This window comes from Ammodytes marinus (genome assembly GCF_949987685.1).
Source record: "Ammodytes marinus genome assembly, chromosome: 5".
Lineage (NCBI taxonomy): Eukaryota > Metazoa > Chordata > Actinopteri > Uranoscopiformes > Ammodytidae > Ammodytes > Ammodytes marinus.
The window spans coordinates 34,591,131-34,604,237 of NC_137234.1; the positions used below are offsets into that span (position 1 = coordinate 34,591,131).

Genomic DNA, 13,107 nt, shown 5'->3' on the forward strand with positions numbered 1-13,107 from the left:
CCTCCAGTCATTCGGCGCCTGATTGTACTACCTACCAGAGCGGTATTATACCCGAAATCAAGATTCCTTTGTTTGTTGTTTTCCACGACTCCAGTTTGAGCTAGTTGCTAACTCTGCTCTCGTTTTCCTTCCGTGCTAGTTTGCCTCCGCCGTTCACCTTTCTTGCTTGCCTGCCTGCGGTTTCCGGATACCCACCTGCTCATGCTCGCCACGCCACCCGGCCATCCAGTGCCCCTGCCAGTCTGTCGCTGTTCCCTGCAAATAATAAATATTGTTCGAAAACTGACTTACCTGAGTTTGGCGTTGTGCTTTTGGGTCCTATCCCACAGCTATCACAACAGAACAATCAGGCCAACATGGACCCAGCGAACGCAGACCCTGTTCACCAGACACTGCCGACGCAAGGCGCTCTCATGGGACAACATGACTTGAATCTCCGAAATGTTTTTTCCTCACTGAGAGACCTCTCCTCGAGCGTGGCGGGTTTGGGAAAGCAGCTCGACGACGTCACCACACAGCTAGCACCTGCTGCCCCATCCGATCCCGTACAACAAGAGCCAGTTCCAGCACCGGTTTTTTGTCTGGTCACCCGCAGCTGAGGAGGCATTCGTGAGCTTAAGAGACGCTTCTCCTTAGCTCCCATACTGGTGCAGCCCGACCCAGTTCGTCGAGGTGGACGCTTCGGTTCGGATCTTGGAGTGGGAGCTGTGTTGTCGCAGAGAGCCGAGGGAGACGACAAGCTTCACCCCTGTGCCTTCTTCTCCAAGAAGCTTTCCCCTGCAGAGAGGAACTACAATGTTGGCAACAGAGAGTTGCTAGCGGTTAAGCTAGCTCTGGAGGAATGGCGCCACTGGTTGGAGGGTGCGGCTTCTCCGTTTACGGTATGGACAGATCACAAAAACCTGGCTTACATTCAGACCTCTAAACGGTTAAACTCTCGCCAAGCATGTTGGGCTCTGTTTTTTGGTCACTTTAACTTTACCCTCACTTTTAGACCCGGTAGCAAGAACATGAAACCTGATGCCCTCTCCAGACAATTTACTGTCATGACTCACGGCATGGCAGCCTCTTCCTCTCCTCTGTGTGTTGTCTGTTTTCCCTTGTCTGTCTCTTCCTCCTGTTTCTCCCCCCTGTTGTGTATCCGTGTTTGCATGTGGGCGTGGCTACATTACTTGGCAGGCAGCTCCAGGTGAAGCTCGTTGGCTAATCAGACCCTCTCTACAAAAGCCTCTGGCCTCCAGTCATTCGGCGCCTGATTGTACTACCTACCAGAGCGGTATTATACCCGAGTTCAAGATTCCTTTGTTTGTTGTTTTCCACGACTCCAGTTTGAGCTAGTTGCTAACTCTGCTCTCGTTTTCCTTCCGTGCTAGTTTGCCTCCGCCGTTCACCTTTCTTGCTTGCCTGCCTGCGGTTTCCGGATACCCACCTGCTCATGCTCGCCACGCCACCCGGCCGTCCAGTGCCCCTGCCAGTCTGTCGCTGTTCCCCCGCAAATAATAAATATTGTTCGAAAACTGACTTACCTGAGTTTGGCGTTGTGCTTTTGGGTCCTATCCCGAGCTATCACAACAGATATTCCAGAAAGGATCCAGATGTCTGGGAAACACAAGGCACTTCACAATAGGAACACACAAAATAGAAAACTGTTTAGAATATAATTATTTAGGCCTGAAAAAAGGTTCCACTGGAAGTTTCAATCCGTCATTGAACTGAGAGAGAAAGCACACAGGGCTTTTTATGCAATCAAAAGACACATTTCCACTCAGATTCCAATTCTAATTTGGCTCACTACTCCAAGCAATTATTGACCATGACACACAACTGGCCACCTCCCTCCTGTAGGCTGCTTTGTCTCCGCCCGTGACCTGCAAACTTCAGGATGGCTTCTATTTCACTGCTGACTCCAGGCAGATGTGGCAAGGCCTGCAGCACATCACTGACCACAGGTCCACCACCAGCACCATCGGCTCCGCAGACAGCTTGCCGGATGAGCTCAACACCTTTTACACCCGCTTCGAGACCTCCAGCCCCACCACAGAGAGGAGGCCCTCACACACCAGGAGCACCCTCCTTTCCCCCCCCCCCCCCCCCCCACCAACCGTCTCATCAAGGCAGCAGGACCAGATAACATCCCTGGGAAAGCTCTAAGAGCATGCGCCAACGAGGTGGCTGATATTCTCACATCCATCTTCAACCTTTCCATCAGCCATTCCACAGTTCCATCCTGCTTCAAGACCACAACCATCATCCCCCTTCCCAAGAAGAGCCCACCAAGCTGCCTGAATGACTACAGACTTATGAACAGTCAGTACATCTCCACACCACGAGTTGTTGATAAACACACACACACATCCCCCTTTGACTTTACTGGAGGCCGCAGTCCGGTCTCCTCGGTGTACGGAGTGAGTCTCCAGCTGAATGGCACAGTCGGTGACTGTCTGAGAGCCAATTCTCAGTGAAGATTAGAGTGCAACACTCTCTCACTTCCCGATGAGTTGTAATCCTGGCGCTTAGCTCGTCCAGCTTGTTTTCCAGAGAGCTAGCAAGAGTCTGGGTAGTGGTGGTCTGCTAACGCAAGCTTTTAGCCTAGCATGTTACCCTGCCCTCTTGCCTCGTTTGTGTCAGCGTCTCCGATGCGCTATCCTGTGGTCCGCTGGCTCGCTCGAGCCCGGTGATTTGGGGCCTTCTGTGTTGTAGTTCCGGTGGTATAGAGCCAGTAAAATTTTAAAGGCGTGTGCTGTCGATGTCCAGCAATGTCTGTCTACTGTATGTTAGCAGCGCATGGCATGCAGCGAAAGTAAAAGTAGAGAAAGCAAAATACACACAAAAAGAAGAAGAACTCGGCATTCCACTGCGGAGCGAACAAACACGTCTGCCTCGGGGGGCGCCATCTTGGACTTTGGATCTTGCAATAAAAGCTATTAAAATATTTTTTTACAACACATTCATGTTTTATAAGGTTTCTAAGTGGTGTCCCCACTTTGTCAACACCGTCAGACAATGCATTGAAATGTAATAAAATCAGGCAAAATAAATGTCAGCTGCACTATGAAGGACATCTTGTCACATTCTACCTCTGCAGAGTACATCAGAGTCAGACGGGCTCTGATAAGTGTTAGTTTTAGAATATTTTACAAATCTTGAATGTCCTGCGTCACAACCATGATATAACAACGACATATTATTTCTGAAGAAGTTATTTGAAATGTTTCGATAATTTTATTTTCCTGAAGAAGTTCATACTAGCACCTAACATCAACAGAAAAACCAAATGTCTACCTGATAAACTCCATTTGTTTTGTTTCAGAAACGTTAAATGTGTCACCACCGTCAGACAGGATATTTGACCGTGGTGACAGGCCAATGACGGAGTTGACATTCAATTTGAAGGCATCATATTTGGGTGGTTTTCAAGTTACTATAATAATATTAAATATAGAAATAAGGTTTAGTTTGTATAATACTGTATTTATGGAAACTCTCCCAATATTCTTTTGTCATGGATGATTCTTAAAAAAGCACAGGATGATATACAAAATGAGGCGATTTGGTGTGAGTCTGTTAGAGCAAGTCTGATTGAAAGACTGTAATCTGAATCTTGAATGAACACTCAACCAATAATATGCTGTTATAAAATCACTGTAATTGATCATTTCTACGTATTGATGGTTAAAATGCTTACATCAAGGTTTTTGTCACCACCGTCAAATATGTCATCTCCATAAGATATACTTGTCAACTCCGTCAGATATGTATCAACTCCGTCAGATTTATATTAGTTTGATAATATTGCATAATGATAGTTCATAGTTGTTGAGTAATGGTTGGTCATATGTGAAAATCTAGCCAGTCACCTAACATGAGAATGTGTTTGAAACACATCCTGATTGCAGTTAATTTTTGAGTAAAAATGTTATTACACAGTTCAATTAAAGAATATAGAGGAAAATCGATATAAAAAAATGTATATTCATATACTTGTTGGAAAAAAAACGTGTGGCCTCTGTCAGTCTTGGTGAATATTTGTGATCACTTTACATCTCATGGGTCTAGCATAAATTGAGGGAAAATTAATTTGTGTTTTTGGTGTCTGACGGTGTTGACACAAAATAAGGAATGGCAAGGTAAAAAGCCTTTTTTGATGAAAAGGTCAAAAGCTGGGAAGTTGTATCAAACCGTAGCTCAGTAGTTTAGCATATGTTGGATACATACATGTAATTTAATTTGCCTAAATTTTTTTTTTAACATAGCACCCCGTTTTGTCCCACTTCTCAAGAATCACTGATATGTATTAAAAATATGGAAAATAAAGAAAAGCTCCTTCCTTTAAACAAATCTTAATAATACAACTATGAATATCAGCAGTAAGAATTCATAATCATTCAGGGGCCTATTGCATAAAACTAGGATAAGGGATTAACCTAGGATTTTTCGGTTATCCTGGCTTGCGTTAGCCATGATCTGGTTGCATAAAAGCGGAGGGACATAAGTTACCATGGAGATTTATCGTTTACGTTTAGCCTGGTCCCGACCAGGCTAAACGTAAAGGATAAACTTATTCTGTTGCCTGATTGGCTCAGTCAGCTGTCACTCCGATCTGAAATCAAGGTATTGAACAGTTATTCCATAATATTCCGTGTATTACTTTATTGTCATTAGCCTGTTTTAAGGTACCACATAAAAGACTGCATTGTCATTTAGTTAAATAGTTCTTCTTTTTTATTTATTTAACCTGAACCATTTATAATTAACTTAATTATAATTAGATTAAGATGCAGTGATATAAATTATAATAATTTATGTGATAGTCTGTTCATATTGCAGGCTATATTTATACAATTGATTATCGATGGCAGATGACGTTGCAAGTGTGGGTCAAAGTGTGGGTCAAATAAATTCACTTTGTAGGCTACTTATAACTATATCGAGGTGCATCTGAAACAAAATTCAATATCAATGAAACATTTTTTTTTTCTGTAATTGAATTCAAAAAGTGAAACTTAAATATATTCTAGAAATTCATTACACAAAGTGAAATTAATCTAGAATAAACATACTTTTCAGAAGGTCGACATTTCTGTATTATAAATCCTTTTTCTGATTGGTTGTATGTAACATTCTAATATTTTGATATACTGGATTTTTTATTCCATGATCAATCAATCATCCAAAAAAAGGCCTGACATATTTCACTTCTTGTAATGAATCTATGAAAGTTTCACTTTTTGAATGGACTTTCCATGATATTAATTTTTTTAGATGCACCTGCAGACTGCTCACTGTCAACTATTTTATCATAAAACAATGCAGGGACATCAAGAACAGTTGGCAGAGAATTGTTTGTTTGTTTGTAACCTTTATTTAACCTCGAAAGATCAATTGAGGGGTGACCCTCTTTTACAATGACGTCGAGTACAGATACACAATATACAATGAGAATACATAACAAGTTTACACACACACACACACAGACAACAACAATTTAAAACATTCAATACATCTCCTGTATGAAATGAACTGCCCCCTGACTTACGGTTTAAACTAGCAAGGCATTGTGGGAAAATGGGCCGTCTTTTCCATTTTTCCATCAGTAAATCTGTGTTCGATCTTTGGGTCTACTTCTGAAAGCTGTGGGCTGGCACTTAACAGAATTACTTACACCTGGCTTGACAAAGCAGCCCCTTTACATCCTGGATTGGCGTTTATGCAACTGACTAATCCAAAGTGCCCAGGCTAGACTTTGTCAAGGCTGGCTTTATCAATCATCCTGGATGTCTTTATTCCACTTTTATGCAATAGGCCCCAGGTCAAAGTGTGCTTATCAGGCTGTGTGTTGTTGTTTGTGTGCTCATTACACTCTGAACTTACCACAGCTGCTAATGTTCATATCCTGCAGCAGTATCCTGGTGTAGCCGTCAGCACAATATAACTGCTGGCTGCTTAGCCCCGCCTCTCCTCTCTGTTGCCATAGCTGCAGCCAGCGGATCTCACATCCGCAGTCAAACACCACCTCCTCTAAATGGCTGGGGAGTAAGCAAGAAAGAAGAGGGCATTCAGCGATGCACTGAATCTCATCAGCATGGTATTCTAAGTGTAAATGTTTGACTCTGTGTCTGTTTAACTTCCCAGGGGAGGTTTATTTTCCATTGGACCTAGAAAATGACCCAGATATGTTGAGGGTAGTTTTAGTTAGGCTACTTTGTCCTGTTCATCAGAAAAAAAATCTTTAAAAATTCAACCGTTTTAAAGAAAAATATATTTTCTAAGAGTTGATGTGTGTTTTCCTGTGCTTCTCCTTTCTTTCATGTTGACATTATGTAGCAGCCAATGTTATAACATTTCTGAACCAATTACTTAATAACGTTTATCCATCATGTCAACAAAAGCGACTAGCCTACATTATTACATTTTAGTCCAGGTTTTAATAAATGCTTTACAAATAGAATAATTGGAGCCAATAATGTAGTCATATACTTAAATCACTTTGGCTTTAAAGTATAACACTTCTTTACCTATTTTTCGAAAACCTGCTTAAAGACCTGGGAGTGATTTTATGATAGAAACACTGTGGGAGATATCCATATTGTGTTGCTGTATTGAAGTTAAGAGTTTTTAAATACAATTAATGACAAGTGACACTGATTTAACATGATACCAAGATACTGCAGGGTTTCCCACACATTCGTTCACAATTAGCCTACAATAGCGCCACATGGGCCTATTCATTTGAAATTTTACAATGATTTGAATTAGAAAAAATATCCTCATCGAAGAGCTGCACGCCATGCACTCTCACTTTATTTCTCTCAACGGCGGACTATGCAGCAATAGTCAGACAGCGACAAACCAGGAAATTCACAATTTCGTAAAGTGCATGAAGAAGGAAAAAGACGAGACGCGCACCTATACAGACAGCGGACCTGTGGAACGGAGGAGATGGTGCGAAGCGCCACATATAGGCCTACTCTAGCACAAAATTAAACCCAAACGTGACACCAACAGTAACTTTCAGTGCATCGTAAACCCAAAGCAACTGCAGGAAAAGGAACTTAATAAATATTTTTTATATGAATATAATAAATATAAATGTGTCTATACTTTCTAAATATAACTTTACTAAGATCATTAAACCCTCAGTTATTAAAGGTACCTTTTGTAAAGCTCACTATCATTAAATCTCTCCAATGCCATCAAATGGTTGTCTGTGAATTACTCTTAGTGACTTAGGAGTCCTAGCTTTTTATAGATTTAGGAGCTAGTTTTAGCGCTAAAATGCTTTGTGAATTAAACTTATCTTAAAAAGTTAGGAGTCCTAAAATTAGGAGTGAAACGCCCCTTATTTTTGAGTTACTCCTAAATCAGCACGTTAGGACCTACTCTTAGCCTTAAAATGTTTTGTGAATATGGCCCCTGACCACACAAACACCCTTAATATACGTTATGGGCAAAAAGTTATTACTTTATTGGCAAGTTACTTCATTATGGGCTTTAATTACATAAAGAAAAATGGAAACAAGTATTGGCTTATACAGCACATGCCACTTGTAGCCATATGTACTCTTATGTGAAGCACATTAAGTTTACCTGTAAAGAAATGTGCTACACAAATCAATGAATTTGCCTTTCCTTACTGAGACAGGGACACCAAGAAGTTCATTTTGATGGAAGCGCAAACATAGGCGACTTTAAGTGATGAACAACTGACCAATGCAATACTTTATGAACTCCACAGTCAATAGTAACTATATAGGGATTCTGGCACCAGGTTGACACCATATGATAGTTTTGTCATGGCAACAGCTGATCCACCCTCCTTCCCCTGCCTCAAGCTCCTCTCATTAGCTCCATCCAATCAGCTAACATTGTACCACATATGTAGGATTACAGCAACTGTGTTTTACTGAATTAGTTAAGTTACTTTATTAGTCAATGGCTACATTGAAATTTGTCTTTTCCGCATATTCCCTCCTATGAAACAATACTTCGGAGGGGGGTCAGAGCGCAGGGTCAGCCATAGTTCAGCGTACCCGGAGCAGTTTGGGGTTAAGTGCCTTGCTCATGGAAACAATGTTAGAGATGGTGGGCACCGTAGATGTAATACCAGCCACTAGGGCTTGGCGATATGACCAAAATCTCATATCCCGATATAGGAATTTGACGATATAGCATATTTTCTGTAAATTCAATTAATAGATATAAAAATTTTACATAAATAATTAAATTCTCCACAAATAAAGTTTTTACCCATATTTGATTATTTTCTGCTTTAATTCAAACGCAAATTTTCAAGCATTCAACAAAATAGAAAATGCAAATGTGACATTTGAGTAGTTTTGGGCCGTGTGGGGATTCAGGGCACAGACTTGACTGAATTGGTGGGTTCCTCGCTAGCTAAGCTCTTTAGCATAATGGAGCTATCCTCTTTAGCTGAGGCGGCTTGTAAATTGACCCCGCGGAGAGGGTGACCGCCCCGGGGAGCGCAGGAGCTTCTCACCGCTGAGAGAGCAGCTGAGCCGCGCATTGGAACTTTACACTGCGAGCTGGGCAGCGCTTGACAGCCGGCGGGAACAGCAGCCAAACTGCCCCGCTAGCTTGGCTGCTAACCCCGCGAGCCTGTCAAGCGCTGCCCGGGTAACGCCGGCTCGACTGCTCTGTCAGCGGGGATATATGATCCTCTCCCCATGGTGCAAACACCGACAGGTCTGTTACCGATGGGTTTCAGTGTCCGAAATGAACTTTGATTATCACACAAGCTAGAAAAGTCTGGTGCGGTCGGGCAGAAATAGTGTGACAGAAGCGCAGCAGGGCCAGGAACTAGGAAGCGCATAGTGTTTCTGCTTCAAAATAAAAGTCAAAGTTGACTTTAATCCCTCACATTTCACCAGTTAAAGGCTTTTAATGTGAAGTTACGCTGAAGGAAATCTTCGGTTTGAATAACAGTAACTTAACTGCGAGCTATATAGTATAGTTTGTGTCCTAAAGAGTGGGATTGGCAACATAACGAAATAAACGATATTGCATAAAATGAAACGATAGACGTTTTTGTTTCGTCAGACGATATATATCTCCATATCGCACAGCCCTACCAGCCACCACTAGTTTTGATTGTATCTCCATCTACACATAGAAACATAAACGCACACACTGAAAATGCATGTTAAAAAGAGCAACCTGGGTATATACAATTTGTACACATACAAGGATGAAAAAAATACAAATGTAAATCAAAGTATTTTGTTAGTTCAATTATCAAAAGGGAGAGTAAAGGCAATATGATTTTGGGCGGCTGTGTCAACCACTCAACTACAGGGTCAGTGGTTCGATCGTCCGATTTTTACCAGCATCCAATAAAGAAGTGACCACAACTGTAGTAACCGGAAGTGCCACTGGGGGGTGGTGCCAAGACCGAGCAGTTTTTCTTTGACTCACTTAGACAGGCCGTTTTCAAAGTCTTATTAAACCTATTTAGAGCCTGGGCCACGAAACCATTTTAGTCTGTATGTTTAGGTCATATCTCCATGACAACACTGAGGGGGTGAATTTCTTTGGACCATGCTAGTTTTTATTCTTTTGGAGGTTAAAATGTATTGGCGCGATCTCTTGAGTGACAGCTCTCCGCCCATTGTCCCTCACTTTGCATCGGAGGTATACGTCAGCTATCTCCCTCCCCCTCACAAAATGGCGACGCGCACAAACCAGGATTATTGGATGCCGTGTGAATAACTGAGGTCAGCCCGGATGCTACATCCACATTATTTACTATCTATGATGGTAACGTGGGAATGAGACCAGACCCTTCAAAAAGGGTCTGGTCTCAATGGGATTGACTAAAATCAAAAATTAAGCTGTATACCTGACTATACCAAGTTTTGTCTCTGGAACACCAATCCATTATATATATATATTTTAAATTATACTGTGCGTGTGTGTGTGTGTGTCTATAAATAAATATATATATATATATATATATATATATATATATATATATATATATATATATATAGACACACACACACACTCACCGGCCACTTTATTAGGTACAACTGTTTAATGGCTTATAAAAACAAAATGCCAATCAGCTAATCACATGGCAGCAATTGAATGCATTTATGCATTTAGACGTGGTCAAGACAATGTACTGAAGTCAAATCGAGCATCAGAATGGGGAAGAAAGGGGGTTTAGGTGACTTTGAACATGGCATGGTTGATGGTGTACGGCAGGATGGATCCATACTTTCATGTTGTTTACGCCAAATTCTGAACCTGCCATCTAAATGTCGCAACTGAAATCGAGACTCATCAGACCAGGCATGATTTGTCAATCTTCTATTGTCCAATATTGGTGATCCTGTGAGAATTGTAGCCTTATTTTCCTGTTTTTAGCTGACAGGAGTGGCACCCGGTGGGGTCTTCTGTTGCTGTAGCCCATCTGCATCCAGGTTGTCCGTGTTTTGCGTTCAGAGATGGTATTCTGCATACCCTGGTTGTAACGAGTGGTTATTTGAGTTACTGTTGCGTTTCTATCATCTCGAACCAGTATGCCCATCCTCCACTGACCTCTGACTTTAACAAGACATTTTACGTCTGCACAAATGCCGCTCACTAGATATTTTTTCTTTTTCGGACCATTCTCTGTAAACCCTAGAGATGGTTTAGAGTGAAAATCCAAGTAGATCAGCAGTTTCTGAGATACTCATACCAGCCCTCCTGGCACACTCAATATTGCCATGTTCAAAGTCACTTAAAACCCCTTTCTTCCCCATTCTGTTGCTCGGTTTCAACCTCAATAAGTTGTCCCGTCCAGGTCTACATGCCTAAATGCATTGAGTTGCTGACATGTGATTGGCTGAGTCAGGCCCGGCCCTGGGCATAGGCAGTATAGGCAAATGCTAGGGGTGCATCCATCCGCAGGGGGCGCCGCTACAAAAAATAAAAATAAAAATAAAAAATGGGCTACCAAAACATAATTTTTTATTTATTTTTACTAATACTGTTAATTAATACTATAATTTCAAAATATGAGTTAAGCTTAAAATATGACAACTACTGTCTACTGACTGAGGATAGACAAACTATTAAAAAAAATTGAAGCGCCCCTCCCTCCCCCCTCTCCGATAGACTCTTCCAGATTTCTGGCGATCAGCCAGGTATCTGAACTGTAACTTCACCGGTCGGAACCGGAAGAAAAGAGCGCACGCTATGTCAAAAAGACAGAAGCTCTCTCGTACCAAGAGAAGACTGAAAAGGAAAAGAAGAGGAGGAAAAACGTGACAAAGACAGAGGTAGGCCTACAGTGACGTTAATGTGATGAATGAATAGTGTGCTGCATTGTTTTAGCCGTTGTAGGAGCAGTATGTTAACTTGCTAGCTAACTTTTGGAAGATGGGTAACGTTACTCCCAGCTTAAATTCATCAGAGACATTTAGAAAGATTTTTCAGGTAGCCTACATAACTTGCCAAAGTTTGCACTGCTTCTAATGGTTATTAGAAAGCTATTCCTTTTCCACTATAATTAATGGTTGTCAACCTTGGGTTTATTGTGTTAGTTTACATCAGTGTTAAAAGTGCACAGTATAATAATTTATACTGTGCACTGTACATACATATTACTTTGATAACACAAAGTAATATGTATGAATATTAGAGGTGGGCATAGATTAATTTTTTTAATCTAGATTAATCTAGATTAATTTTGGAATTAATCTAGATTAATCTAGATTAAAATGGCTCATTTGAATTCAATCATAATATGTGTGTGCTCCCTAAATAATGACTCAAAGTAAGTCTTTGAGAACGTGTTTCTCAAGCCAGGTGGCCATCAGACCAGGGGCTCATCTCCTGTGCAGGTGCACATCTAATGCATCAAGTTAACGCGCGTGCAGAAAGAGGATGTCACGGAACTCATGTCCGTTAGCTTTTCAATATAAGACTGTCAAAATAAAAGTCCCTCAAAACAATCGTTATTTTGGGGATTAACTTCTCCGCGTGAGAAATTTGAGTTGTAGGCTAGCGTGTGAGAGTGTGAGCTGGTTGATATGAGTGTGTCTCACGGCCAAAAGGGTGAGACTTGGCAGCTCTGTCAGTTGTCAAACAAAGCGGACGGACGTGGTCTCTATAGCAACGAGATCAGCTGAGCTATCACTGATAAAAAAAAATATTGTTTCCATAATGATTTCTATAGCCTTAAGCCATAGGCTAGCCTACATGTTGTGTAATTCAGTGATTTTCAACCTTTAATGAGTCGAGGCTATGCATTGGCTTTGGCGATTTCCCTTGCCTCTTTTTTTTCTCTCCACACAAAGCTCTCCCATTGCACACACGCATGCCCCGGCCGCTTCCGAGAGCACAGACTGTTAGAACTCCTACAGTAAACCAATTCCGCATTGCACAAGGTGCAAACAACCTTGGTCTTGTCGAGGTTTCCATTGGGAAGCTTCTTAAAAATACATTTTCCCTGAAGCAAACCCGGCGGCTTCCTAGCTGCATCCATGTGAGCACGTTACGTTTGATGTGGTAGGCTACACAGGTGCGAAATCGGACTCGTTCTGACTCGTGCACTACAGTGCAATTCGGCCAGGTATACATCCGCGCTAAAATAAGAGGAATAAGAGATTAACGGCGATATTTTTTTTTATCGCCGATAAGAGTCTGGCGTTAACGCAGCACGTTAACGCCGTTATCGGCCCACCACTAATGAATATGCAATGAGAAAATTATGTATTGTGTGTAATTGTCCGGAAGAATAATAATAAATAAATAAATAATAACTGTTAATATTGCATACCTGAGGCAAGTTTATTTGTGAGGCACTTTTCAACACAAGGTAAATCAAAGTGCTATACATAAAGCAATGAGATATCATCAGAAGGCTTGATCCTGATTTAATAAAAAGCAGGAGCAAACTTTTCCGTTTGATTGTACCTTACCTAGGCCTATAGCTTTCCATTAGTTACTGCTTCTCTTCACTCTGGTTGGATGCTAAACTGCATTTCATTTTAATGACAAGAGTTTAATCTAAGCTAATTTCCATTTTAAAGCTTTTCACCATGTATTAATATAAATAATGTAACAACATGTATACTTCTCTTCTCTCTTCAGGTTTTC

At 41.3% G+C, this 13,107-nt stretch overlaps 1 protein-coding gene across 1 annotated transcript in view; it reads right to left on the bottom strand.

The window, feature by feature from the left end:
- The window catches only part of ntrk3a (neurotrophic tyrosine kinase, receptor, type 3a), a gene marked incomplete at both ends in the record, with an annotated part of 339,329 nt that overhangs the window by 189,752 nt on the left and 136,470 nt on the right, over window positions 1-13,107 (bottom strand). Inside the window, one exon of the mRNA XM_080027751.1 lies at window positions 5,872-6,026. Within this exon, the coding sequence (XP_079883877.1) occupies window positions 5,872-6,026 (155 nt within the window). The remainder of the gene's footprint in view (window positions 1-5,871; window positions 6,027-13,107) is intronic.